The sequence below is a fragment of the Carassius carassius genome, chromosome 23 (assembly GCF_963082965.1).
Source record: "Carassius carassius chromosome 23, fCarCar2.1, whole genome shotgun sequence".
Taxonomy (NCBI): domain Eukaryota; kingdom Metazoa; phylum Chordata; class Actinopteri; order Cypriniformes; family Cyprinidae; genus Carassius; species Carassius carassius.
The window spans coordinates 24846049-24873948 of NC_081777.1; the positions used below are offsets into that span (position 1 = coordinate 24846049).

Genomic DNA, 27900 nt, shown 5'->3' on the forward strand with positions numbered 1-27900 from the left:
CCGGTGCAGGGCATTTCAAGCGCACGATCTCTGGAAGAGCAATTCTTGAACCTAAAACAATCCAAAAAGAAAAGAAAGAAAAAAAAGCACGTTGAGGAACCAAAATTTCTCTGCTGTATGTCTAACTGTGCGGAACAAGTCTTTAAAGTTAAACTATCTATCTTTATTTTTTTTTTTACTTCTTTTGCATGGTTTTTCAAGGAGTGCTAAATCTTAAATGTCCACAGTGTTAATATGAAGGAATTAGTATTTTAATGAGACATGATCAGCTTGTGGCTGATGGAAGACAAAATAGCTTCAAGGCCCTTGAAACTTCACCATGTCTACAGCAAGAGGGTTCATTATGAGGCCATGGAAGAACAGGTTTGATCTAGAGAAGAGTACAATGCATGTGCATGGCTTAAAAGGCTCCAGCTGGTAATTGGTGTTTGTTATTCATGGAGGTTTCCCCACCATTTCCGAGAAGAGAAAGGTCTTCAAGGGAGCAAGGTGTCTCTGTGTCTGGAGTAAGAACTAGTCTGGGAGGAGGAAAGGCCACCCATCCTCCATCCTGCTCACCATCGGGTCCTGCGGTAGCTGCTGCGGCTGCCGCACACTCCTCTTTAAAGAGCCTGTCATGCTCCTGTTTCAACTCTTGGTAGGAGCGGGAAAACATATGGAAGATGGAAGTGGCGGGGAAGGCCATGATTAGGATCCCACTCAGGATGCTGCTGAGTGCCACCACCTGACCAGGTATGCTTCTAGGGACCATATCCCCATAACCCACTGTAGTCATGGAGATAATCGCCCACCAGTAAGAGGCAGGAATGCTGCTGAAATCCTGCACTCCGGTCAGCTCGCTTTCCGCCAGGTGCACCAAAGGCGAAAAGAGCGTCACGGCTACGCAAAGAAAGAGCAGCAGCAGGCCGAACTCACGTGTACTCCGCCGCACCGTCATCCCCAGCGTCTGCAAGCCCAGAGAGTGGCGGGCCAGCCGCATTACATACAGGATCCGAAGGGCACGCAGGATCCGCAGTACCAACCCAAGCTTGTCCAGGTAGCCCTTACCTCCAGAGGGTCGCTCATGTTCATTGGTAGGGCTCTCATCCACTACCAGAGACACATAGTAGGGAAGGATGGCCAAGGCATCGATGATGTTCAAGGGTCCACGGAGGAACTCCAGCTTGCTGCGCGCCTGCACGAACCGTAGCAGAAACTCCAGTGAGAACCAGGCCACACAAACCGTCTCGACGATGAACATGTGGTAACATTTCTGGGAGCACACACCCTGCGGAGGGAGAGAGAGTGAGAAACTAATTTAATTCTCAATTCAATTATTTTCAGTAAAACGCTTTGCATCTAATTTTAAAATCAATGCATTAGGCTTGGCATATTAGAAGTTAAAGTAGAAAAATGTTTGCGAAGGGGAGGTTTAAAATACGTCAGAGAGAAAAAGGTTGGTCAGTAATACACAAAAAGGGGAAGGAAAATAAATAAGATAAGGAGAGAGCAGATAGGCATTTTCCAGAAAAACTCCAGAATACTTTTAGTATTCAAGTCACACTAACCAATACGTCAAGCTTTATCAGTTAATTAGCCAGATTCAGAGGTCAAATTGAGGCGGTGGTGAAAGGAGGGCTAACAGAAAAGACAAACCAGACCACTTTGACCTTGAAATGTCTGAATTAAACCCCCCTATACAAGCATCATGCTGGAAGTGACCCAAATTTGATTTTCTCTTCATGTGGCATGCCTGTAGATGTGATCCTTGAAACTACACACGTCTGATGCATCCAGATATGAAATCACACATTCTGTTAACATGTGCATACAGTATCGTCACACCGTTTTGTAATGTCGTTATCATTCAGCGTCAGTAAGCGCCTTGCTAAGATCTTGAAAACCAAAGGAGGAGCAAGCAGAATCTGTGGAAAGATGCTGAGATAGCAGATTTAATTAATATTTGGTGAGATGCATTATTCAAGAGAAACTCGAGGGAATGTATCACAGTCATTCCATGTAAGCAAATTAGCTGTTCAAGTTGCAGCTACTTGAAGGCCCTTGCAGATGTAACGGTTTTGTTGTTATGTGCATATATGCTGGTAAAACGTGTGACGTTATTGTTCTTGTACATGCTCACACACAGGTATTTTAAGGTGAGCTGACTGTTCACAGTGATGCAGGTAAACACATTTATAAACACAAATGTGAGCAGTCAAAGAAAAAATATTACATTTCAGCAAATGCTCGGAACAGTATGGTAAGATCTATAATCTATGAAACAGCCTCAGAGAACAAATGTAAGGGATAATTAAAGGTGGACTTTGTGTGTAGCACTGTATATGTCTTTATCTTATTGTAAAAGTAACAAGTACAAATTTAGAACTACTAAATAGCAATGCAGTAGAAACTCGTGGCCTTGAAACAATCAGAATCAAGAATTAAACTAAAATAGTGCACACAGTCACTCTACAAACACAATGGCTTCCCATAAGAAGGCTCTGCCACACTTACATTTTTCAAAAAACTTTCAAAACTCATTCATGCTTTTTCTTGCCTAAAAAGTCTGATAAGCCTTTGTTAATTCTCAAGCTTTCACAGGAGCAACAGACTCGTAGTTAGAGAGGACCTATTATCAAACTGCAGCAGCTCTGAGGTGATTCATTGCTGTAAATTCAGCAATTTTAAATGCTCAGCACACAATTTGTCCTTCTCCGTTCAGCACGTACATTGTCCCCATTCCCTCTCACTCCCACTCTGTCACTTTCCCCAGTTCTCAGTCATTCTCATTCCCTACTTCTACTCCAACACCCTTTTTTTATCTCATTTCTCTGACTTTTGCTCCTCATCTCCCTGCGGCGGGGTGAAGTGCTTGTGACTGCAGCTGCAGAAATTATGCATGTTAAAGAAGGATAACAATTTGCAACTCGTCAGGCTGATTGTCAATTTCTCAGTGCTAATGCACTTAGGGTGACCTTATCTCTGCACTGCCACTAGAAATGTCAATGACATCCCCCCCTTCCTTTGTGCTCAAAACCAATCAACCATAGCCCCAGCATCAATACAGCCAGTAAACATTTAGAAATCACCTACAGAGCTGATGAGCAGCTTACCATGAAAACTTCCACCCGAGCTTCTGAGATCAGCATACATAGCAATAGGACTCCACAAATAATCAAAATAAAATGGATGGAATTTTGTGTGCTTTTAGCCTTAAAATCTAAGCAACAGAAGGATGATAAGTTAAATAGTTAGGGGAATGTTTTGTGAAGTTTTTTAAGTATTCAACTAAAGTGATTTGCCTTACCAATTCAAAGCACAATCAGAGCATGATTTTGTGACCAAACCATTCAGCCTTGAGTAGCAGCAATTACATAGGGGATTTAGATGCATTCTGTGTGAATAGCAGAGTATAATGACAAATTAAAATCAATAGGATGGTTGGAATAGGTTTGGCTCAACTCAATTGCCACAGTCCCAGAGCAAAACAGAGACATAAAACAACCAAACACAGAACTACTGTCCTAGTCTTGCCGGTTTATCGCAGTCTTTGTTAGAACTAAACAGGTTATACAAACTGACAGTCATCTTTCCAGTATGAGTCTCTGATTGAATGTTAGGTGGTCTGGCTGGCTGTTTGAATCTAGAGGGAGGGTCCGAGAATGCATAAATGGATGTATTGAAAATGAAATGCAGTTGGGATAATCCGATCTGTGAGCTGCTTAGTGAATGAGATATGGGGTCCCAGGAAAGGGGATGTCAGGAAGAGACGAGGGGTTGGACAGAGAGTTGAATAATTGAAAGTGCTACACACAGATTCTTTCATCTGACTGTACACTACTAGAGGATCTGATAAACAACACCAAATAGATTACAGGCATGTACAAAGCTCAAAGCTTATAATAGTGTGCATCCTGCTAAACGCACAGTAAACAAATCCATGGGGTCATCTGTTTTCTAAATTTCCAATTTGATCTCGGTCCTGCAAACATTTTTACATTTTATATTTTCATGGAAATGCATCAGATATTTATCAAAAAATATTATTCATGAGGAATGAAACTGCAGCAGGAATCTAGCACCATATAGCAGAAGGCATACTGGAAAACCACAAAGTATATTACATTCAACATATAATATTCAAGCTTTTATAGAAAGCCTCAAATTAAGTTGTGGAAAACACTTGCAACTAGGTTACTACACTTTCAGATTTTAAAGCCCTAATAGGCCTTGGGCAAAGTCCTGTATTACTCAGGGCAACTGAATGATTGAATATGGTATAGAGAAGGAACTGAAAACGGATTGTCAGAATATGTTACATTTTTTAAATCGAATAGGCTAAATCAAATCAAAGTCATCAAATTTCAAACCATGACGTGCATCATGGGATTCTTTTCCAAAAGTCTTTATAGTGTTTGTCCACTTTTTAGACTAACAAAACAAAAAACGTTATTTAATACGTCATTTTTACTATAAAAACTTAAGTTTCAAACCTCAAAAACTCTGTCTAAAAACAGCTTTTGTTGAAGGCAGTCTGCCAAAACCACAGCGTTTGGAATGTTCTACTCTATGATGTAATAGTGTAGATAAGCGCCGCCTCCGTAGAAGAACAACGCCAGCTTGGACATCACTGCCTGTTTAGCCCCGCCCACCAATTTGCCCATGTATTGTTATTGAGAGAGGTGAACGCACACGTTTTCGTAGAAACCAAACGATAAAGATGGCTCTGAAGACAACAAGATGCTGTGTGCTGCCAAGTTGTGGAAAAGCAGTGTTTGCATTGCCTTCTGATCCCAAAGATAGGAAAAAAAGTGTGAATTAACTTTATTTTTAATGAAGATCCAGACTGCGTTAGTAAGAATTCGGACCATTTGTTCACTTCATTTTACCACGGAGGCACAATTCGACACAGGATTTTCAAAAAGATTGAAACTAAAAGATGATGCTGTGCTTGACTATATTAGATCTGACAGTGATGTCACAACACAACTATGAGTAACTGTTTTTATTATGTGGTCATTATTGCTTTGTCTCTTCTTACAGATTGTTTGATATGTATGAGTTATTTATGCGCTGCTGCTCATCGCTTCTTCCTGCTCTAACTCATCAGACATGAGAGCAGACCAGTCTCTCTTTCCATACCTCTCTTCCATCATCTAAGTCCATTATTCATCCTGTCTCATTCTTTTTCACTTTCTCTTATCAAAATATTTGTTGTCAAACATTTCCTGGCGCAGTCAATAATGCCACGTCATTCTGTGCCTCTTGAAAAAGACCACAGGCAGGAAATTGTTGAGGTCAGCATATTGCTTTTATTTAAATCGCTGTACTCTCCCATCCCCCGGCTGCTCTCAATTCAATATTCTGATTGAACGTTGTTTCAAAGACATAAAGGATAAAGTAAGCAAAATATCTGTAACAGCGTGCTCAATCTGTCATGTTGGGTATTTATCAGGTTGTGTGTGCTGATGAAGGCGTATGTCAAAATGACCTTGAGGTCATAGCCAGGGATTGAGAGAGATGCAGAGACAGAGATGGAGTGATTGGGAAATTGGAAGACCTCTGTGCTACATCGCGGTAGCCCAGAAACTCTCACCCGTCTGCTGCGCACTAATACAGTCACAGAGCAGAGACAGACAGGAACATGACAGATGATCAGATATACTCGCGTCTGGGTCTTTCTGGCAACCAACCTCTATTTTACTCCCTGGAAAATACAAACACACATACATACACACACACACACACACACACACACACACACACACACACATATACACACCTCGAGAAAATAAAATTATAGGTCAAGAGATTTTTTTCAAGTTTGAGATTGAAAATACTTTCTCCTAGCTCAGTCTTTTGTGAGTTCGTAACTAGGAAAAAATATAGTCACTGGAGAAATGTCTATGACTTTTCAGTGACCTTTCAAGATTTCATGCTTTTTGAAATTTCTTGTTATTTCTAGGTAGGACAGTGGGAACCCAGAACAGAGTTCTTGGTTCTCTTACGAGAGCTCTCTCGTACTGCGTCTTAGCTAAGACGCTACGGGAAAAGTCTCTTTTCACGAAATACTGAAGCAAAAAATTATCCTTAATTTTGTATTTTTGTAAAGCGCATTTGCAGCAGTACACAGCCATAGGCGAGACGGCTCGTTCGCTCATTGGCTTGTTCTGCGGCAACTGCACAGCCTATCGAGCGCGGGCTGATGCAACATCAGACCAATAAGGGCGCTTCGCGCCCTTCTTGCCACTTCCCGCCGAAACGGGTGTGGCCCAACCTATAAAAGGAGCTCGAAAAGGCTGACTCACCTGATTTTTCATCTCTTCAGCGAAGCTCACGCATCGCTGGATCACGGAGGAAGCAAGCGCCGTCTGAGAAAGCACATCAGCAGGACGAGCCATTCTGAAGCTGCTGGCATCGCCGCCTTCCACTGCCGTTCCTGCTGCGCTATCCGGCGCCTATATCTTTTCAATCCTGTTATATCCAAGCTGTTCTTTATGTGTGTGTGTGTGTTCGCCCTGCGACACACACTCGTAAAAGAGCTCGCGTCTTTTTTAAGATGCTTCCTGCGGCTCGTCAGAGCCCCACTCAGCGAGGGAGACCGGTACGTCATCTGTGTCTCCTGCCTGGGTGAAGATCATGCAGCGCTCGCTCGCTGACGGCGGATGCCCCCACTGCGAGCTGTTGCCATGGTGACTCTGAGGACTCGCCTGGCCTTTTTCTCTGAGCCTGCATTCTCCGCTGCGCTGAGGCGCCGTAAAAGCATCGCTTCCAGCGGATTCCGGAACCGTCTTCAGCTCAACTGAGCTCGCCGGTTCGCCCTGCTTCACCGGCCCCCCCTGCATCACTTCCCGGTGGGCAGCGCCCGCTGTTTGCCGGCGCGTCGTCCGAGGAAGTCGATCTCAGGGCCGCGTCGGGGGAAGAGGACACGCGCTCTCTGCTAGCTTCGGGCAGTGAGGGCTGGGCGAGCTCCGAGGATCTCGCGCCTTCTGCTCAGAAGCCCAGCAGACGAGCTGACATCGAGAAGGAGCCGGGGCGAATGCTCGTGTTGGCCGCGATGAGTCTCGGCCGCGAGTGGTTTGCACCAGCGCCCCCCCTCTCGTTCCCGGCTGGATGGTATTTCCCTTTCGGATGAGCGTACTTCTCAAAGCCTGCCTCTTTTCTTCCTGAGCTTCACGAAGAGGTGGCGAAGGCTTGGAACGCTCCATATTCGGCACGAACTCGTTCGTCTGTCTCACTAGCATTCTCCACACTGATGATGCTAAAAACAGGAACTACCACTCACTTCCGCCGGTGGAACAGGCGATAGCGACGCACCTTTGTCCGCCCTCTGCTGGACGGCGGCAAAAGCGGTGTTGCCATCTAAAGCCTGCTGTGTGACGCTGCGTCGGCACTACTAACGATGGCTGCTTCATCGAAGCACAGGTGTACGAGTTCCGCTGTGGCCGAGCTCTCACCCAAGCGCGCCGCTGTTTCAGTGTCAGGAATTGTGACTGTCTCAGCGTTTTCTGCAATGCGCAAGCCTGCACAGTTGCCCACTTGCCTGCACACAAAAGCCGTTATCACAACAGCTTCAGCAACGCAGCTCGAGACCCCCGTTCTCGCTCTACTGGCCGTCGCCCCGCGCCGCGGGGACCGCGGCAGAGGATTACGGTGAGGCCGGGAGCCCCGAAGCCATCCTAGGAAAGCCATCTACGCATGCTGCATGACGCTGTGTCGGCACAACACACGATGGCTGCGTCATCGAAGCGCCGGTGTACGAGTTCCGCTGTGGCCAGGCTCTCACCTAAGCGCGCCGCTGTTTCAGTTTCCAGAGATTGTGACTGTTTCAGCGTTTGTTGCAATGCGCAAGCCTGTACGGTTGCCCGCTTGCCTGCACACGAAAACCGTTATCACGGCTACCCAGATATTTCCCGTAAAATGTGTAATTTCTGGGGTCCCGGCCACGGCCGATGGTGCTATAAATGTAGTGACGATGCCCACTGCTCAGTGCCCATCTCCACATATAAGCACAGCCCTTCACACAGGGCTCGCGCCCATAAAAGCGACTCAAGTCGATCACGCGCACTACATAGTAGACGTGCCCACTCCTCAGTGCCCACAATCACTATGTCACACGCGTCATGTGGTTTCTGTAAAAACGAAACCCGTGCACGTTCGTCCGGCCACGGCCGATGGTGCTATAAATGTAGTGACGATGCCCACTCCTCAGTGCCCATCTCCACATGTAAGCACAGCCCTGCACACAGGGCCTGCGCCCATAATGTCGACTCAAGTCGGTCGCGCACACTGCATAGTAAACGTGCCCACCCCTCAGTGCCCACAATTACTATGTCACACGCGTCATGTGGTTTCTGTAAAAACGAAACCCGTGCATGCTCGTCCGGCCACGGCCGATGGTGCTATAAATGCAGTGACGATGCCCACTACCCAGTGCCCATCTCCACATGTAAGCACAGCCCTGCACACAGGGCTAGCGCACATAAGATCGACACAGATCGGTCGAGCGCGCCGCATAGTAAACGTGCCCACTTCCCAGTGCCCACATACACTATGTCACATACGGCGCGGGGCTTCTGTAAAAATGAGGCCCGTGCACGTACATTCTGCACAGGCAGACAGCGAGTTGAAAGTGGTAAAAGTGCACACATGCAGCCCACGGTTACTCGCAGATATATCGAGTCCCACGGGACCCGCTCAGCCTCCCTCCAGTCGGTTAAGCGCCGGAACGGGGTCGAGGAAGAGCGATCTGCCCGCTGTGATCAGCGCGCTCCCCGCCTCAGATGCGCAGCACACATTTGAGCGCCGCCGTTGCCCAGTCAACATAGCGCGTTTCGCATCCAGCCCTTAGCCATTCATGCAGATGCATGGTCAGTGCTTCCAGGGGTTTCGGATTGGGTGCTAGGCATTATAAAGAGAGGCTACTCGCTACAGTTTTCTCAACGCCCACCGCGCTTTTCAGCGCGCGTCGAAACTACGGTCAAAACAGAAGTAGCACACATACTTCGGGCCGAAATATCAAAACTGTTGAGCAAAGGGGCTGTAGAGCCTGTGTCTCAAAGCGAGGGGGGGCTGTACAGCAGATACTTTCTGGTGCCCAAGAGAGACGGGGGTCTCAGGCCCATACTGGATCTAAGACAGCTGAACAAGGCATTGATGAAACGCAGTTTCAAAATGCTCACGACCAGGAAGCTCCTCGTGCAGATTCGCAGAGGGGACTGGTTCATGTCAATAGATCTGAAGGACGCGTATTTTCAAATACAGATAGCGTCAAACCACAGGCGATATTTAATATTCGCCTTCGAGGGCCAGGCATACCAGTTTGCAGTCCTGCCATTCGGCTTGTCCGTAGCTCCTCGTACGTTTACGAGGTGCATGGATGCAGCGCTCGCTCCTCTCAGACAGAGGCATACGAGTGCTGAATTATTTGGACGACTGGCTGGTTCTGGCCCGATCATGAGCGGAGCTCGTGGACCACAGAGCCGTTTTACTCGATCACCTCGAGAAGCTCGGCCTCAATGTCAATTGGGCGAAGAGTTCGCTGAACCCCAGTCAGACGATCCTGTTTCTGGGTATAGTTCTGAACTCGTGTTCCATGACGGCGCAGCTGTCACCACAGCGCGCAATGGGCATTCAGCGTGCAGCGAGTTCTTTCCGCTGTGGCGCGACTGTGTCACTCAAACACTGTCAAAAGATGCTGGGTCTCATGGCCTCAGCATCTCCGGTTCTGCGGCTGGGCCTGCTCCGCATGCGCCCCCTGCAGTTCTGGCTGAAGGCTCAGGTGCCGTGCAGAGCGTGGGCGTCTGGCCGGCTGCATTTCAAGGTCGATCAGAGCTGTGTTGCGGCTCTAGAACCTTGGACAGCGAACGGCTGGTACCGATCAGGTGTAAGCCTGGGGACTTCCCCGAGTGTGAAAGTGGTGTCGACGGACGCCTCCACTTCGGGATGGGGAGCGCTGCTCGAAGGCAGACCGTCCTTTGGCATATGGTCAGAACGGGAAAAGCTCCATCATATCAACTGCCTGGAAATGCTGGCAGTGGAGAACGCGCTGACGCGTTTTTGTCCCCATATCAAGGATCACCACGTCGTAGTCCGTTCGGACAACATGTCCGTGGTGTCCTACATAAATCGCCAGGGCGGTCTCGGGTCCCGAAACCTGTGCAGGCTGACGGAACGCCTCCTGATTTGGGCTCAGCGCAACATGCGCTCGCTGAGAGCAGTGCATGTGCCTGGACTGCAGAATCTGGGTCCAGACAGGCTGTCCAGAGGCAATGTTCCTACGGGCGAATGGTCTCTACACCCGCAAACAGTCCGGCTGTTGTGGGAGAGATCTGGCATGGCGGAGGTGGACCTCTTTGCGTCCCACGAAAACGCTCACTGCCCCGCGTTCTTTCCAAGAACGAAAGCGCGCTGTCACGGAGATGGCCGTGCTGCCCGCTTTATGCGTTCCCTCCCGTCTCCCTCCTTCCGCAGGTGATAGAATGGGTGAGAGAAACGAGATGTTCAATACTGCTTGTAGCAGCTCTTTGGAAGAACCAACCATGGTTCCCAGATCTGATGCAGTTAGCAGATGTCGCCCCGTGGCCGGTACCGTTGAGGAGAGACCTCCTCTCGCAGGCCAGGGGCTCGATTTGGCACCCTCAACCGGAGTTGTGGTCCCTCTATGTATGGGCACTCAACGGTTACCCGCTGATCTCGCAGTGGGAGTGCTAAATACCATCACTCAGGCTAGAGCTCCGTCGACACGGCGTCTGTATGCCTCGAAGTGGTCGGTGTTCTCCAGCTGGTGCACAGCTCGAGGTTATTCACCCCTTAGTTGTGAGGTGACGGAGGTCCTCTTCTTCCTTCAGGAGCTGTTGGATAAGGGCAGAGCCCCATCCACGCTCAAAGTTTATGTGGCTGCCATCGCGGCGTTTTCTGAAACGGCGTCCGGTCAGTCAATAGGAAGGAATGATTTAGTCATCCGGTTCCTCAGAGGAGCTAGGAGGCTGAATCCTCCCAGACCTCCGTCAGTCCCTATGTGGGACCTCTCGGCGGTTTTTGGAGGCCTTGAAGGGTCCCCCTTTCAAGCCTATCCAATCAATTAGCCTTCAGCATCTGTCGTTCAAGACAGTATTCTTGATGGCTCTCGCTTCTGTGAAGCGTGTGGGTGATTTGCACGCGCTCTCGGTGAGCCAGTCGTGCTTGGAGTTTGGGCCCAATGACTCAAGAGTCATACTCAAACCTAGGCACGGTTATGTGCCGAAATCCCTCAACACACCGTTTCGGGCTCAGGTTATTGCCCTGTCTGCCCTGCCGGTGTCAGGGGAGGATGGAGACTCGAGTCTTCTTTGCCCTGTCAGGGTTTTAAGAGCTTATGTGTCTCGCTCTGCTGCCTTTCGGCAGACGGAGCAGCTATTTGTCTTGTTCGGTGGGCATTCCAAGGGAATGGCTGTTTCGAGACAGACGCTATCCAGATGGATAGTTGACGCCATAGCGTTAGCTTACGCTTCCAGGGGCCTTCAGTGCCCGTTAGGCGTCAGAGCACACTCCACAAGAGGCGTCGCCTCGTCGTGGGCGTGGTCTACTGGGATCTCCTTGCAGGATATATGTATGGCGGCGGGTTGGGCCTCGCCGTCTACATTTATCAGGTTCTATAACCTGGAGGTTCCCGCCTTGCAAGCAAGGCTGCTGTCGGTATAGGCGAATCAGGGCCCTGAGGGGAATTCTGAGTTCACGAGCGCTATGCGCTGCCGACTGTTATATGGGCAGTATTGCGTAAGACCCGCATTGCCACATTGGTCAGGCCTTGCCTCGGCTGTGTGATGTCATATTGCCGCATCTACGGATGCTGCTAGATATGGGACGGAGGGCTTTTTCCCTTTTCTGTCCTGGACTCTCTGTGAGTCCCTCAGGTGACTGTGCACTGTAAATCCTGGGCGTTGCTTCAGGTTTATTGGTGTGTGATCCCTGCGCGCACGGCGTTTTACATTGGGTTCCCGTAGCGTCTTAGCTAAGACGCAGTACGAGAGAGCTCTCATAAGAGAACATACTCGGTTACTAAACGTAACCTCGGTTCTCTCTAGAAGAGCGAACGAGTACTGCGTTCTCTGCCGTGCGCACGATTCACTCTGGTTCGCTTCGGCGATGAAATAAATCAGGTGAGTCAGCCTTTTCGAGCTCCTTTTATAGGTTGGGCCACACCCGTTTCGGCGGGAAGTGGCAAGAAGGGCGCGAAGCGCCCTTATTGGTCTGATGTTGCATCAGCCCGCGCTCGATAGGCTGTGCAGTTGCCGCAGAACAAGCCAATGAGCGAACGAGCCGTCTCGCCTATGGCTGTGTACTGCTGCAAATGCGCTTTACAAAAATACAAAATTAAGGATAATTTTTTGCTTCAGTATTTCGTGAAAAGAGACTTTTCCCGTAGCGTCTTAGCTAAGACGCAGTACTCGTTCGCTCTTCTAGAGAGAACCGAGGTTACGTTTAGTAACAGAGTACGTTTTGTGCGATATGATATTACACAAAAATGTTCAATAAATATCGTGATTGTCATATATATTTGTTATTTGATCTTTATTAAAAACGGGAACAAAGATACAAAAACAAACAATAAGGACAATTAAAATATAAAAAGGATATAAATGTAATAAACAGTGCTCAGCTGAAAATAAAAGGTTTTCAAGTACAGCATATCTAACAGTAGAAATCAAAAAGTAATACTACAGAAAATTAATAATCAAATAGTAAACAAATATAAAAAAAAAAGTTTGCTCTTCATTTAATCACACTGCTGTCTGGGAGAAAAGGCTGAGATAATGAAGTCAATATGAAGTTAAAAACTAAACCTGTTTTCTTAATACATTGTTCTGATCTTATTGTGCATAAGTACGTTATTTCAAAGAAAAATGTTTGTCTTCATAATCTTTAATCAAAACGCAAAACTTGCTCTGTGTCTGAAACAACTTGGCTTTCCAGGCTTACGCCATCTTAACTTATTTTTTAACGTCTTTCTTTTTCTCATCAAGTCTTTCTAACAGCGCACGCACATCAAGTTTTAGCCTGATGCTTTAATCTGTGTAATCCTCCAAAATGCACTCCACTCAATTTTTCCTCCTGCAAAATAATTTGTCAAACAGCAAGACATTTCTCCCTCTTTCTCTGTCTCTATCCATCTCAGCCCAGAAACCTGAAATATAAAGTGCTGAATGGGATGGTACAGCTCAGCTCTGCACTAGCTAAAGTACACAGCGAGACGGTCTCAGAATCTTAAACACCTGCCTCTCCATCTCCATCTTGCTAAGCACTCCATATTTTTAACCTAGACACACTCGTTCTCTTTTCCTCACCTTAAGCTCCTATAATGTAGAGTAATGAAGGGATGGAAGAAGAGAGAGCGAATTGGTATGGACTATGAAATCTGTTATATTTTTCCCAAATTCTGTGTTTTTCATTTAAAAAAAATTCTGGATTCCGTTTTAATAGCTTAACTAAACTTTAATAATGAAAAATTATGTCTAATCAATTAATTTAATAATAATAATAATAATAATAATAACTTCTTTTTTTTAATAATAGTGTCATATGAAGGTTTATTGTCTGTTTCCATTTTTCTGGATTCTGTGTTATACTTTAATACAAATTTATTATCAAAATGTTAGTAATCAAATGAATGATTAACAAACAAATTATAATTTTTTATTAATATTTTACAATGTAATAATATGTTTACATAATTTTTGGCAAACAAATTGCTGTACAATGGAGGTTTACTGTGATATTCATTAGAAACTATGCTCTAATAAACTCAAACTGTATACCGTATTTTTCGGACTATAAGTCGCACCTGAGTATAAGTCGCATCAGTCCAAAAATACGTCATGATGAGGAAAAAAACATATATAAGTCGCACTGGACTATAAGTCGCATTTATTTAGAACCAAGAACCGAGAGGAAACATTACCGTCTACAGCCGCGAGAGGGCGCTCTATGCTTTCAGTGTAGACTACAGGAGCACTGAGCAGCATAGAGCGCCCTCTCGCGGCTGTAGACGGTAATGTTTTCTATTGGTTCATTTCTCTTGGTTCATTACTCTTGGTTCATGTCAAATTAATTTTGATAAATAAGTCGCACCTGACTATAAGTCGCAGGACCAGCCAAACTATGAAAAAAAGTGTGACTTATAGTCCGGAAAATACGGTATATATTATTATTAATTCTTTGAGAAGTACATTCTAATAAACCACATATATTTGCATCATAATTTCTTCAAATAAAAACAAACTTTTATTTTAGCGAGTAGCAGTGAAAACCATTCCGCTTCTGTGTGTATCTTATTAAAGTTTTTTATCAAATGTAATGGTGACATGCTTGTGACATGTTGGAGATTAAGGTCATGTGAAAACATCATGACAGTCATGCACGCTTGAGCATGTGTGGTAGATAAAACTGTGGTGAGCAATGTAGATATTTTGTATGTAATAATTTATTTTTATTTTTTTTTATTTAATATTCCCAGTCACTAGTCCATATCACAATTTGTTATAAAAGGTGTACAGTGCTTTTTTTTATTTATTCATCCAAATTTCTTAAACTCCATGACATTCCGCATTACACTGTAAACTACATTTTTATGATTGGAGTCTGTGATTCTGCATTGGAAGAGAAATGTTTGAGTGTCTTTCGCACTCAGTGTGTCTCAGTTCCCACTTAACTTGATTGTGATAAGCTGGGTGTCCTGAAAAAGGGTGCGAAGAATGGTTGGCTGAAAGAGATTAGAGAACGCCTCACCCACATATATCTGACACAAAAACAGATCCGCTTGCAACTATCTACGACTGAACCCACATGACCTTTGGAGGCACTGGTCACCCTCCCACAACTTTCATCTAACTGCATTGCTCTCATTCTGTTCAATCTCTTCAGTGTCCTCCTTCCCCCATTCCCAGACATGGATGCTGCACTCAGTCCATTTGATCTGTCCTTTATGAGAGGTTACTGGAAATCCTGTCAAGCAAGGTTTACTACTGTAGTCCTGCATCAGCAGTTTTGTGGTCTCCATCTGCCAGAGCTTCTCTGCATCAGACTACAGAAATCAAAGGTGTAGCGACCATTAACTTATTAATGTCTTAGCTTGTTCCCTCGCTCAAGATAGTCAATTAATTTTGCTTGACTGCAGAAAAAAAAACTGCAGCTGGCAACATATAAAACACTGACTTTCAAAACAAAGTGACATGCTTATTGCTAGCTACCTGTTTTGTTACTATTACAGTAACATGCATGGAAAGTATGTACAACAGGACAGTCTGCTTCCGCTGTTGGCCAAGCATTCAAGTATGTTTTTGGCCTAAGTGTAAATAGCACTGTAACAACCTCCCCATCCCTTTCAGAGCAGCATCTCTAGCTTTTAGTCAGGACTCAGGAGACATTGAACAGACATGGATACCTAACAGCCAGCCGATAAACATCTCAGTGGAAAAACAACCAAGTGGTCAATGGGTAGATTTCTTCATCCTGCTAGTCTCTAAAGAGAAACAGGATGGAAATGGGCGCTTGTTGGAAATGATCAATGCTAAAAGGGATATTTCACCCAAAAGTTCTGTGTTTTTGTCCAAAAAATGGCAGTCAGTAGGCACCAGCATGGTTTTATTACCAATATTCTTGAACATATCTTCATTTGTATTCTCATTTCATTTAGTTACATTGAGTATATAACTGAGAATTAGTGAGAATTAGAGAAAAAGTATTTTCTAATGTCAAGGCGAGAAAATGTCAAGACATTTAAGTGAATTAATCTGAAATAAAAACTGAATATTAAATCATTTGTAGTTAACCTATTCAGAGAGGAAATTTGAAATGTAAAATTACCAACCACCATCATATTTACCAGCCCCAGATGTCGATTATGAACATGCAAATCTGAAACCAATGCTACCACAATATTAGACCATTAAAACTCTTGAATGTATCTAAAAAAATCAATCGCTTTTACTCTAATGAACAATGACGAATCCACATTCTAGTTATTTCACTGGAGCACTATAGTTGCCAAGTAGCTTAAATGCTGCTTTCCAACAATGGAAATCGGTGGATTTCACCACCTCTTGCAATTTAAATGTACATTATGGGGCAATGACCTGAAAGAGAAAACTGACAGTAAATGAAAAAAATCCTATTGTGGCAACTCTGTGAATGCATTTATATACATCAACACAAAATTGTGCACACATAGCTAGAAGAGTCTGCATTCATGGACTTGCACAAGTCTACAAGACTTGCATGGGCTATGATTCAGGCCTTTGAGTAAAGCATAGTGATGGCTGCATAATGCTATACTTCTCCACAGCAGGGGAGAAAACTCAGAGAGACACAAAGAACAATGGATAAAGCTAAAACAAGAAAGCCTAGGACAAAACATGTTCCAGTCTTCCACAGCCCTGAGACTTCAAGGGTCATTCATCTTCAAACACGACAGATACCTGAAGCATACAGCAAAATACACACTTAAAACAGTGATGTCTTGGAGAGATCCAGTCAGTATAATTAAGCATCTGTGAAATGGCTTAAACACTGCAGTTTACAGTTCCGGCTTAACTTAATGAAGCCGAGGCATCAGTTTCTTGTTGATAGACAAATAGACAACTATATATATATAAATATATAGCATAACAAATGTTTTGCCCCAAAAAAAATAAATAAATAAAGGTGTGTATTGTATCTCTATGCACAAGAATCTAGTAAAAGAGAGAGGGAGAGGAACCCACAAAGTGTGACCTGCACAAGATGAGTTGTGTACATCTTGCAAATATAATTCAAGAAAATTATAGGGGAAGATAACAAGCGGGTGGGCATTAAAAATGCATCTTTAACTCTGGGATGGAGATACTTGTGGAACAAATCTTGTGATGGATGGCACTACTTACACCATTTGCTATTTCTGCATCTGCTGAATCAAAAATGAGTATGCAGCACAAGAGGAAAAATGATCAGACGTGCCCACAAACATTAATGGCCTTACAGCACCACACCATGCATCCCATGCATCTTCTCACTGTTATTTCCTGCAGCTTCTCTTCTATTGTATTAAATTTAAAGTCCATTAAATTATTTAAAAGAAAAGCAAAATGAAACACTAAATTTTCTAAATGAAAGTTTTTTTGTGTTATGATACAATCTGGGTTTTTGAGTGATTTGCCAATCTGACTCAGGTGATTAAAACCAGGAACCTTCTGGTTACCCTGAGCTTGAAAACATGTCACTATATCACCAACAAAGACAAACACTGTATACAACTAGCCACGTGTGTTTATTTATACGTACACCATTGAGACACTCCAGAGTAACTTTTTGTGAACTCTGTAACCTTGGAACTGAAAAGATGTTGGTGCTCGGAAATGGAAACAGCAGGCAGGCATAAGAACATTTTCTTTCAAGCCAGGCTGCTCAATTCAGGAGTTCAAGCAAGTCAATTCATTCAGGACCTCAGGTCCAACTTTAACAAAGGTGATTCTGGTGCAATAACACTTTTGACCTACACTGGCACTTTGTGACTTGGAAACTCCTGCTGTTGAGTGTTATATAAAAAACCTATTCTGTTACTTGCATGTGAGGGCAATCACCTCCCAGTTTCTCCTGCATCAATATGGAACACCAAAAAGAAAACTACAAAAAAAGTCAGTCCATTTGCAGTAGAAAGGCAGTCTGCATTCTTGTAAAATTGAACAACTAAAACACAACTCACTCAAAGCTATGGAATTAGTAATCGACCCTCCAACCCACTTAACCATTATTCCACTGCTGAATTTCCTGCCCAATGGCAAAACAAATTGACCTTTTATCTGAAAGTAAGCTTGCAGTGTGAAAAATCTGTTGGAATTTTTATATATTTATATATATGTTGTAAAGCCAAGCTCTAAAATATTTATTGGGTTAAAATTTTTAGCTAAAAATATTTATAAAAATCCAGAAAAATCACAACTGGAAAAGTAATTGGGCCTTTTAATATCGTTGTGAACAGGGTGGGGACCATGAAGTCAAAAACACTAAGAGACACTGAAATAAATCATCACTGTCTAATGTGCACATTTGGAAACCAATGTTAATAATGCAGGTCTGTATTAGAACTTTCAAATAAATGCTAAGTTAATAAAACATCAATAAAAAACCATATATGATCCAATTAGTTGGTGAAACTGCTTTGTTGTAAACTTTATTACTTAATTTAAATGGGTTAAAAAAACATGGCATTAATGGAAAATACAATAAGTGTACCCAATCTTCATCTAGTGTTTCCTTTCCATTCTCTCACTTTGTCACTTTGACCTCATCATGCTGGTTTTGGTCGCTATCATCCCACACAAGAGGAAACCGGCAGAACATTGTCCAGATTGCACTGTGGATTGTTCACCTTCTTCTGCCTTATTGTAAGGACCCAGGCCAAGGAATAGTAGCTGAGATCACTGCTAACCCTTCATCAGCACCTGTTCCAGGAACTCCCCTTCTGGCAAATAATAGAGCCAAAATGCAAAACTGCAACACAACACCAAAACCACTCATGTCCTGCACCTGTACCGACACCATCTGGCCCTCTGTAATACTCTGTCCAACATAGCATGAACAGGACAGAACAGGACATGTAGAGCATTAGCTAGTCTGTCATTGATGGGTGTGTGGAGACTATGAACGGTCAAGAGGAAAATGATACTAGCTTTGGTTTGAACTGCAGCATTTTTCATGAATGTCACAGACGTGAAAGTGATGCAGAGCTGTACAATGGCTTTAAATATTCTCTCACTCTGTGTGCTTGAGCTCAGTCAGGACCGATGATTAATTTACCTGTTCATTTTTTCAGCACTTTCATCTAGCAAATGTAGATAATGTGCTCAACTTTGTGGCTCAGAATCAAAGCTGTTCATTATGTCTTAATGCATGTAACCAAGTGAATACACCTGCAATATAAAAGCTTTTGATTGCTGTAGAGATAAGTACTTTTAAAAGGTTTCCATCCAATCAAACTGATTATGTTGTCTTTTCTGTAGCAAACACAAATCTACTCTTGCATGATGGATTGGCTTGAGACTTTTAGCCAAATAAAAAAAACATGACATGACATCCATGACATCGCTTATTCTCCTCTACATTTTTCAATTGAGGCCAATTCAAACATGCATTAGGGTATAATTGTCTTGGCAAAACAGGCCCATTTGATTTTTCTGGAGTCCAACACCACCTATTTGCAGATCAGTCATATGGACTAGTCATCTCAATAGTCAATCTTACAACTAAAAGAAGTTCATTAGATTTTTTCATTATATATTTATTTTAACATGAATATTTTTAGTGCAAGAACAAACATTATATAAATGCACATCAGTTAAACTCAAAACCAAACCTAAATATTCAGGGATTTATTAAACGGGTAGTTCACCCAAAATGCAGATTATCATTATTTACTTTCCTTCCTGTCATTTCAAACCGGTTTGAATTTCTTCTTTCATTGAAATACTTTTGAATGGAAGTTAATTTTTTGAAAAAGTGTAGTTTTATCCTTCATATGATCAGTGATAGAGCTTCACTTTTACAGGATACTGTGACTAAGTCTGTGTGTCACCAGCACTTGAGTGAGAGATTGCAGGATGCTCATGGCATACAAACACCTTCAACCCAGAGTCCTTGCTGCTGTAGTTCAAACAAAGCAAAATTTACACCTGCAGCCCAGGGGAGGAAAAAAGGAGAGAGCACAGAAGACAGCATGGGGGAAGGAAGGGGCAGAGAGTGGTAAACAAGAGTAAAGGTGAGAAAAAGCAGAGAAAGTATAAGAGGGCAGAGAGAAAAAGAAAACCAAAAGAAGAACAGCAAAGGTGGAAATTAATATTTAAGAAAGCAGGGCTGGAGTGAATCTACTGAAGGACAAGAGGAGAAAAAAGGAAAAGATCCATAGGAAGGAGTGAAACACAGATCCATAGGACATATCCCATGGATGCTTAGATCCTCTTGACTGGCTGATGCTTTATCCATAGAACCAATAGAATAAAGGTTAGTACAAAAATGTTAATACAATATATAATTAATTGTTACAAAACGGCAGAAGGTACACCCACGCGAAACCATAATACTATTCTAGAAGCACTGCTTCCAACTTATCTAGCTTCCGCAAAGATAACGGGTATTAGGGAATATTAATCCAGATAAAAATCATCTTATCACTTCACAAGAATGTATTTATTGTTATCTAAACTATAAATAAAAAGGTGCTGCTTGGGATTAAGATGATACAGCCTGCTCTCAAACACACAAGATAGTTAACCTCTCTGGATTGATTCCCAAGGTTGATGAGTTCAGATTGTGCTCCATAAATGTTTCTTACATCATATCTATTCATAACAGACTTAAAATGCCAAACCGGGGAGTTAAGGAATCATACATAATGCTTGAATGGCATTGTATAAATTAGGCTAGACCTTGATATAAAACTAATTTTGATTTACTTTGCCAATGATTTTTAAACCTTAATGTGATTTTTAGTGTATGGATGAAGTCAGTTCACCTCATGTTCACACAGGTGTAGTTCATCACATTAAATCTGGGCATTTTTCAGCTAACATTTGTCTACTAGAAAGTGTTTAAACCTCTTTTGTCTTTATTTTATACAATATATAAAAATTTTGGGGGTAAACATTCAGAAAAGTGTACTTTTCTGAAGTTTTTCTGTAAAATAAATGTCACTTGGTTTGATATGTTGTCATCTAGTGGAATACCATTCATACATATTTATGGGTTGCTCAAGTGTTCATACACTTTCTGAGGCCTCCGTATTTTCATATAGATTCCTTTAGAACTAAAACGCTACAGGGATCTGTTTAGGTCACATTGATGTCAAGCGTTGAGATAAGCCTGTGGGTTGTTGAATTTATTCACTGCTTTTGTCTATCAGCTCATTCTCACAGCCACCTCTCACTTTTGTTAGTGTTTCCTGTTTACTAGAAACTTGCTGCCTTGTCTTTCCGCATCTGATATTGAGCTCTAAGCTAAAATCGTGTTGTATATAATTTATAGAGGCATAAAACTTCACAGAAAAGTTTTATGCTTGTAAACATACGAAACTGTGGAACATCAATCTGTACATCTTCACATTCGACTACGCACAAAGAATTGAAAGTGTTGCAAAAGATAGAGGAGGTCATCTTGTTATCACTCAATGTACACATGCACACACACTTATCTGTGCACACACACACACACACACACACACACACATTTATGAGCAGAGATGAATGACTCCATGCTCAAGCCATTCCTTTTCTACCGTGCGGCTGACATTGACAAACAGCCCGGCAGTGTGAATTAAATATGACAGTCCTGCTGCTTCCAGCGGGACTCTGCCTGTTGGACGGTACATGCTGGCGTAACTGCCTAGACACCGCCAGAGTCTTACCTTGACATAAACACAAGCACATCCAATTGCACACACACAGTATTCCAATACAAAGTTGTGGAGTGAAACTTCAGGCAAATTAAGCTATAGCCAGTGGTCTACCACTTCCACTTTGGGTGGTGTGAGGTATCTGCCTAAGGGTGATTAAAATGCATAGTCATTTAACAGCAAAAAGGTCTAGTCTTCTCAAGCGGACCCCCCTGTGTGCCTGCTGACATTCCAGAGGTCTCTATGGAGCTGGTTCATTATTCTCTGTGTGTGTGTTCGCTGAAATTGTGGAGGCATTGCTGGTCCAGTTCATTACTCTCTGGGTATTTACTGACATTGGGGAGCCCTGCTGAGGTGCATTCATTATTTCTCACTAGGAACAGCACGCACAGGTCTGCTTGAAGACCGGAAACACACCTCCAGTGAAATGATCACATTCTACAGTACTGGAGAAAGGGGTCTATGTTAACAGTTGAACATGCTGGGCTTTTTTGGCTTACATCTTATATGAAATCAAAGGTAAAGAAGTCAAATGTAACAAAGAGAGAATTGTCACTCATGAATTTACATACGAATCCCTCGATTTTCAGTGTGCTGGCTCGATGTGAGAGGTTCAATGCATTTGAGAGCATAGAAATCTTTAAAAGGGTTAGTTCACCCAGGAATGAAAATTTGTCCATCTTCTACTCACCCTTGAAGCATCCTAGGTGTATGTGACTTTCCTCTTTCAGAATAATCCAATCAGAGTTATATTAAAAACTCTTGCTCTTCCAAACCTTTCAATGGGGTAAGTGGGTGTTTGTTGTCAACAGTTCAGAAGACATGAAATAAAGTGCATGCTGTAATAAAACGTCCCTCACACGGCCCTATGGGGGTGAAAAAAGGCCCCCTGTAGCGAATAAATGTGTTTTTGTAAGATGAATATCCAGATTTCAAACTTAATAAACACTTTTTTTCTAACATTTGCTGACTGTGGGACACGGGAGATGTGCAGGCATATGGAAGACGTACTGTATGCATTACACGCGCGGCTCTGGGAAATGTAGGAGCAAAGGAAACAAAGTTTCCTTACTTTAGCAAAGGAAAACCAGTCTCCTCTTGGCTTATTTTGAAGTCCTCTGACATTTTTCTTTACAAATCCTTGTTTTGTGCTTCTAATTCGTGACCAGCATTTGTTTTGTTCTCTCTCCGTGCTTATCACTAACCACACACAGCACTGACGAACTACAACATCCGGCTGCATGTCTTCTTGTTCCCCACAGTCAGCAGAAGTGAGAAAAAAAGTGTTTATTAATTTTAAAATCTGGATATAACCTATAAAAAACGCATGGATTCGCTACAGGGGTCCTTTATTTACCCCCCAGAGCCATGTGAGGGATGTTTTATTACAGATGCATACACTTTATTTCACTTCTTCTGAACTTTTGACAACAAACACCTGCTTACTCCCATTGAAAGCCTTGGAAGAGCAAAGACAATATTCAATATAACTCTGATTGGATTATTCTAAAAGAAGATCAGATCAGAAGATCAGGTCACACACACATCTAAGATGCTTTGAGGGGTGAGTAGAAGATGGACAAATTTTCATTCTCGGGTGAACTAACCCTTTAAGATTAGGAAAAGATTTAAGAAAAGGGTTAGATTGCCATAAAATGAAAATTCGGTTAACATTTAAATTAAATCTGTTTCATCCCTGTAGAAAAAAAATAAATAAATAAAAACTGCATATGCTGGTTCGGTATGTTTTGAAGCGTGACTGCTGGTTTAAGCTGGTCTTGCTCATGTGCTGGTCCTAAGCTGGTCCTAACTCCAGGACCAGCTCATTTATTATTATTATTTTTTTGTCTTGCATTGGTCATAGAGCTCATTGTAGGGGTGCCTCAGGTCTCACACATACCCTGTCTGCGGTGAGTATACAGTATGTGTATGCAGTGCAGAAGCAGCTCATTTTGCTTTCGCATAGGACACATTTGCAGTCCGCTCCTGATCCTTGGCTGTTTACCACAAACACAACATTTATCCATTATTTTGATTTCAAAAATGCTTTTTCAGCATTGTGATTCTCTTTCATAGATATTAATTTAATAAATATACCTTTGTTGTCCTACCTCTACGAGTGCCATCTGTTATTGCCTTGTTTATCTAAAAGTACACTTGTCCTTGTTTTAAATCTAGCCAAAAAGCCATGTGTTGACTGTGAAACAGTAGACATTGATTATATGCATTTATTGTGTAACTACTACATTTCCGTGTCAATCCACGTTAATTTTTACTGCAAAACAATCGCTGTCACTTTAATTCAGCATGTGCAGCACAGCAGAAATAAACTCTGCGGAAACGATCGCTGCATGACTGTTGTATACTCATCACTGGAGTACAACGTGTGCAGTGTGAACACTCGGATCCGTTAACATGGGCGTGAAACAAATACACACCGCAGACGGAGTGTGTGAACTTGGCGTCTGTATGCCTGTTCTGTTCTGTTCTCGTGCTCCATTAAGCTGCATTCTGATTGGTTCGGATAGCATACTGCGGGAGGTCGGGCCGCAGAAAATTGTGCTATAAAGCGATTTAGAAATTGCAAACATTAAAAACGTGATTTTATGATGATTCTGATTAATCGCACAGCCCTACTAAGAACCAGCTTAAACCAGCTCAAACCAGCAGCCTTGCTTCAAAACATTCCTAACCAGCATATGCTGGGGGCTTTTTTTTCAACAGGGATACAGAGCGATCATATCTCCTCACAAAATTTAAACCACACAATTTATAAGGATTCATTTTATCATGCCATTATGGCATGTTCTTTTAAGTTTTGGTTCTTTGATCTTGATTTTCTTTTTCATTAAAACATCTTAGTTTGCATTTTAAAGCTTAACTGAAGTCTTATGAGTTTGAAATGACATGAGTGTGAGTAAACTATACAATAATTTTCTTTTCTGGCCTGAACTATCCCTTCAAGGGGCAGTCATGGCCTAATGGATAGAGGGTCGCAGTACAAGTCTTACAACACTGTAAGACTTGTAACCCGAAGGTTGCGGGTTCGAGTCTCAGGTCCAACAGGGATTGTAGGTGGGGAGGATTGAATAACCAGCACTCTCTCCACCTTCAAAACCACGAGACCCTTGAGCAAGGCACCTAACTCCCAACTGCTGCCCACTGCTCTGTGTGTGTCTTCACTACTGTGTGTATGCACTTGGATAGGTTAAATGCAGAGCCCAAATTCTGATTATGGGATGCCACACATCACTACACACTTCCCTTTAAAATCCAATTACTCATCCTTATGTTGTTCCAAAGCTGTATGACTTACCTTCTACGGTGGAATAAAAAAGTCATACTCGTTTGGAATGACACAATGACTTTCCATTTTTTTGGGTGAACCATACGCTTGATTAGGCTGAGACATTTTGTACGCACTCACCCTATTCTCCTCCTCTCTGAGGTCCGGCATGGTACTGATGCACAGGCTGATCACGGTCAACGCCACCATCAACACAGAAAAACAGGCGAACATCTTTCCCGGGAAACCTGACTGAGGGTTCTCCACCATGTCCCTCAAACTATTCATGAACTTTCGGTAACCTGTCTCTTCTACAGGAGGGCGCAGCTGCATACTGTGTTGACGGCGCTCCTCCTCCCGCCGCTCGAGCTCAGCTACCTCCTCAATGCGAGTGTACATCTTGCGCTTGCAACAGCGTTCCATGTAGGCCATCTCTACGCCCCAATAGTTGAGCTCCTCATGCAGCGAGAGTGCACACATCTCCCGTAACAAACGTAGCTTTCCTGCTGCCAGGAAGTTAAGAATTACACGGAATGCACTGGGGCTACGATCAAAAAAAAATTCACGGTGTATCTCATCGTAATCGTCACAAACACATGCGATCTCCTCGGGACTGCTGCAGGGTTTGAGACGCCCTAAACGCGTCAGGGGGAACTGCTCCAATGTACTCCAAGGGAAGGTATAGCGGTTGCCCCCCACATTGATGAGGGCGTGCAGGCCGTGGTCCACCGAAAGCAGATCTTCCGGTCGGTGAATGAACTGAGCACGCTGATAATACACTCCCTTGATGGTCTCAGTTTCAGGGATCTCTGTAAAAATGTGGTCCAAACTGCTGTCATCACTGACCGAGAGGTTGCTGAAGTCATGATTGGCGTTGCTGATGATTGGCATGATGGCATTGAAGAAGAAAGTTAATCATAAGGGTTGGGTGAAGCTCAGGTCGTCTCAGCGTTAGCCTGATACCTTGGGTTTAGGGCATTGAGGCGTTTAATCGAAGGTAGATCCCATAGGATCTCATGCACAGTTCAGTGAAGACCCAAACATCCCACATCATTTGAACACTGTTGGAGACAAAAAGAGAACAAAAGACAAAGAGGTTAAACAGTTGTTTTAATAAAACCACAAAGTTTGCAATAGTTTTAACTTTGTTAAAATGACATGGAACTCTTAGTATTTCAATAAAGATGGACACTGTCTTTTGGCACATTCTCTGGTGGCTGGGTGTATTAGCAGAGACCTCTAGGCATGCCACAACTTCTAATGGAGATTGAATAATTTGCTGTTGTCAAGGTGTTCCATTATGCTAGGTGTGGGAGCTAGAGTGATAAACTATTTATTAATAGAAGCATATTCCCGTCGGGAGTGAGGCTTGCTTTACTGTGTGGAAAGTTAATTGAGGGAAGTGTGTTGAGCAGCCCAGTGGCAGTGACTCTATCAAGAACATTCTCTCCAGTACAGGCTGATGAGCAGAAAGTGAGGGGAGCAAGATTCTTCATAATCACACATAAGCAGGTGTTAAAATAGGGTGGAAATTAGGAAGGAAGTGAACCAAGCAGACAATGCATGATAATTGCAAATGTGTCAAAACAATGGTGAAATATACGTTTACGAACAACAGACAGCATGCAAGAAGTGTCAGGTGCCACTCCTATTGCCTTTAAAAAGCTTATTTAAAATGCACTGCATGTCTGAGTAATTTAACGACTTAAGTAAATTTAAAAGATCATTGTATTGTAACTTTAACTCAAAAAAAAAAAACTGTTCAAAAGCATTTCTGCTTTGTTCATGTCTGTCATCTGATTGCTTAGAGCCCTGACAACCATTTAAAATGTTTATTTCGAAAATCCTTTTGCAAGCAACTTTTAAATCACAAATGTTTATTATATTATACAGTATATTAGGCCTATTCCTGTTCATTTGAGCCAGTTCATTTTGGTTAGTCAGAAACGCTTCAGTCGGGGCAGTTAATTAATTTACCTAACTATTGACACTCAGTAATGGAGTTATGCAAGTATTTTTATTCAATACATTAATAAAAATGTTATATGATTGTAGATTATTTATGCTACTGCTAAAAAGTTCGTGGATCCGTTAATGAATCGGAATCGTTTAAGAAGAATCAGAATCGACAAAATGAATAATTATATTCCTTATCCCTATCCCATCACTTTCATGATGTATCACAAATATGTAGGCTACTTAAACATTTATTAAAATAGCTGGCTCATTCACAGACCATAACATAAAACTGTAAAATATAATAAGAATAGGTTAGAATACTGCTGAATTTAACTAATAGATTCAAATAACATACATATAGGCTATATAAAACTGTACAAATAACATTAGGTTACTCTGAATACATTTATTACACTGTGTACAGTCAATCCACGAAAGAACAGAAATCAAATAAAACTAAGCGAAACTGACAGTCTAAAAGTTGATAAACACGCAATAAATATAACAATATATACGTTAATAATTATATAAGTTATTAAATAAAATCTACAAGAGCATCAAAGTAGAAACTCCCAAGTCCCAACTCACCCCTCGACACGACTCCGGTCCTCACTTTCTTCAGCAGAGACATGTTCCCTCCACAATGCTCCATAACCGGTTAAACGAACTCACTTTAGGATTTCATTAAATGTTCTTGCTGGAATGCCTGCGCCAGGAGCGGTAAAATGGTCAGAAGGCGAATATTCTCCGCTGATGTGTCATCACTGTCCCGCGCGCTCAGAGTCACTATCACTGCATAGATCCGAGCGAATGTGTGTGTGAACGCCGGTCGGTCGCGCGCCCCTCTCGCGTATGGAGAGAGGCACTGTAAGTTTAAAGCGAAGTCTAAATCATAGTAGGAATGTTCTGCATGCGAATCCTGGTCACGTACCGTTCGCACCTCGACAATAAACCGTATAAACAGCAGATTATTTTATTACCTGCTCGTGTTTTAAACGAGTTTGAGATGTGCACGTCATTGTGCGTCAACGCTACTGAGGCGTGATGAATTATTACACTCGCAATGGGCACTTGCATTTCCATTTGAACCCTTTTTGTGGTCACAATGGCGTTTTCAAGAATGTATTAAGTGAGTATGAAGTGCATAAGGCAAAACAGCATTCCCAACAGGAAATTTGTCTCGTGAGGTTGTTTCAACCGCAATAGTTCCATTACGACAATTCATAAATCTACAGGTAAGTGCATCTAGAATCTGTGTTTGCTGCACAAACTGTAGAAT

At 42.8% G+C, this 27900-nt stretch overlaps 1 protein-coding gene across 1 annotated transcript; it reads right to left on the reverse strand.

Annotated features, from left to right (window-relative positions):
- Positions 1-97: 97 nt before the first annotated feature.
- On the reverse strand, positions 98-27647 carry LOC132101628 (potassium voltage-gated channel subfamily G member 4-like). Its single transcript, XM_059506710.1, has 3 exons — positions 27210-27647; positions 24804-25723; positions 98-1267 (listed from the first exon to the last, which is right to left on the reverse strand). Exons 2-3 carry the CDS (start codon positions 25551-25553, stop codon positions 401-403), a joined length of 1617 nt encoding a protein of 538 aa, XP_059362693.1. The 5' UTR covers positions 25554-25723; positions 27210-27647; the 3' UTR covers positions 98-400.
- Between the last annotated feature and the right edge of the window lie 253 nt (positions 27648-27900).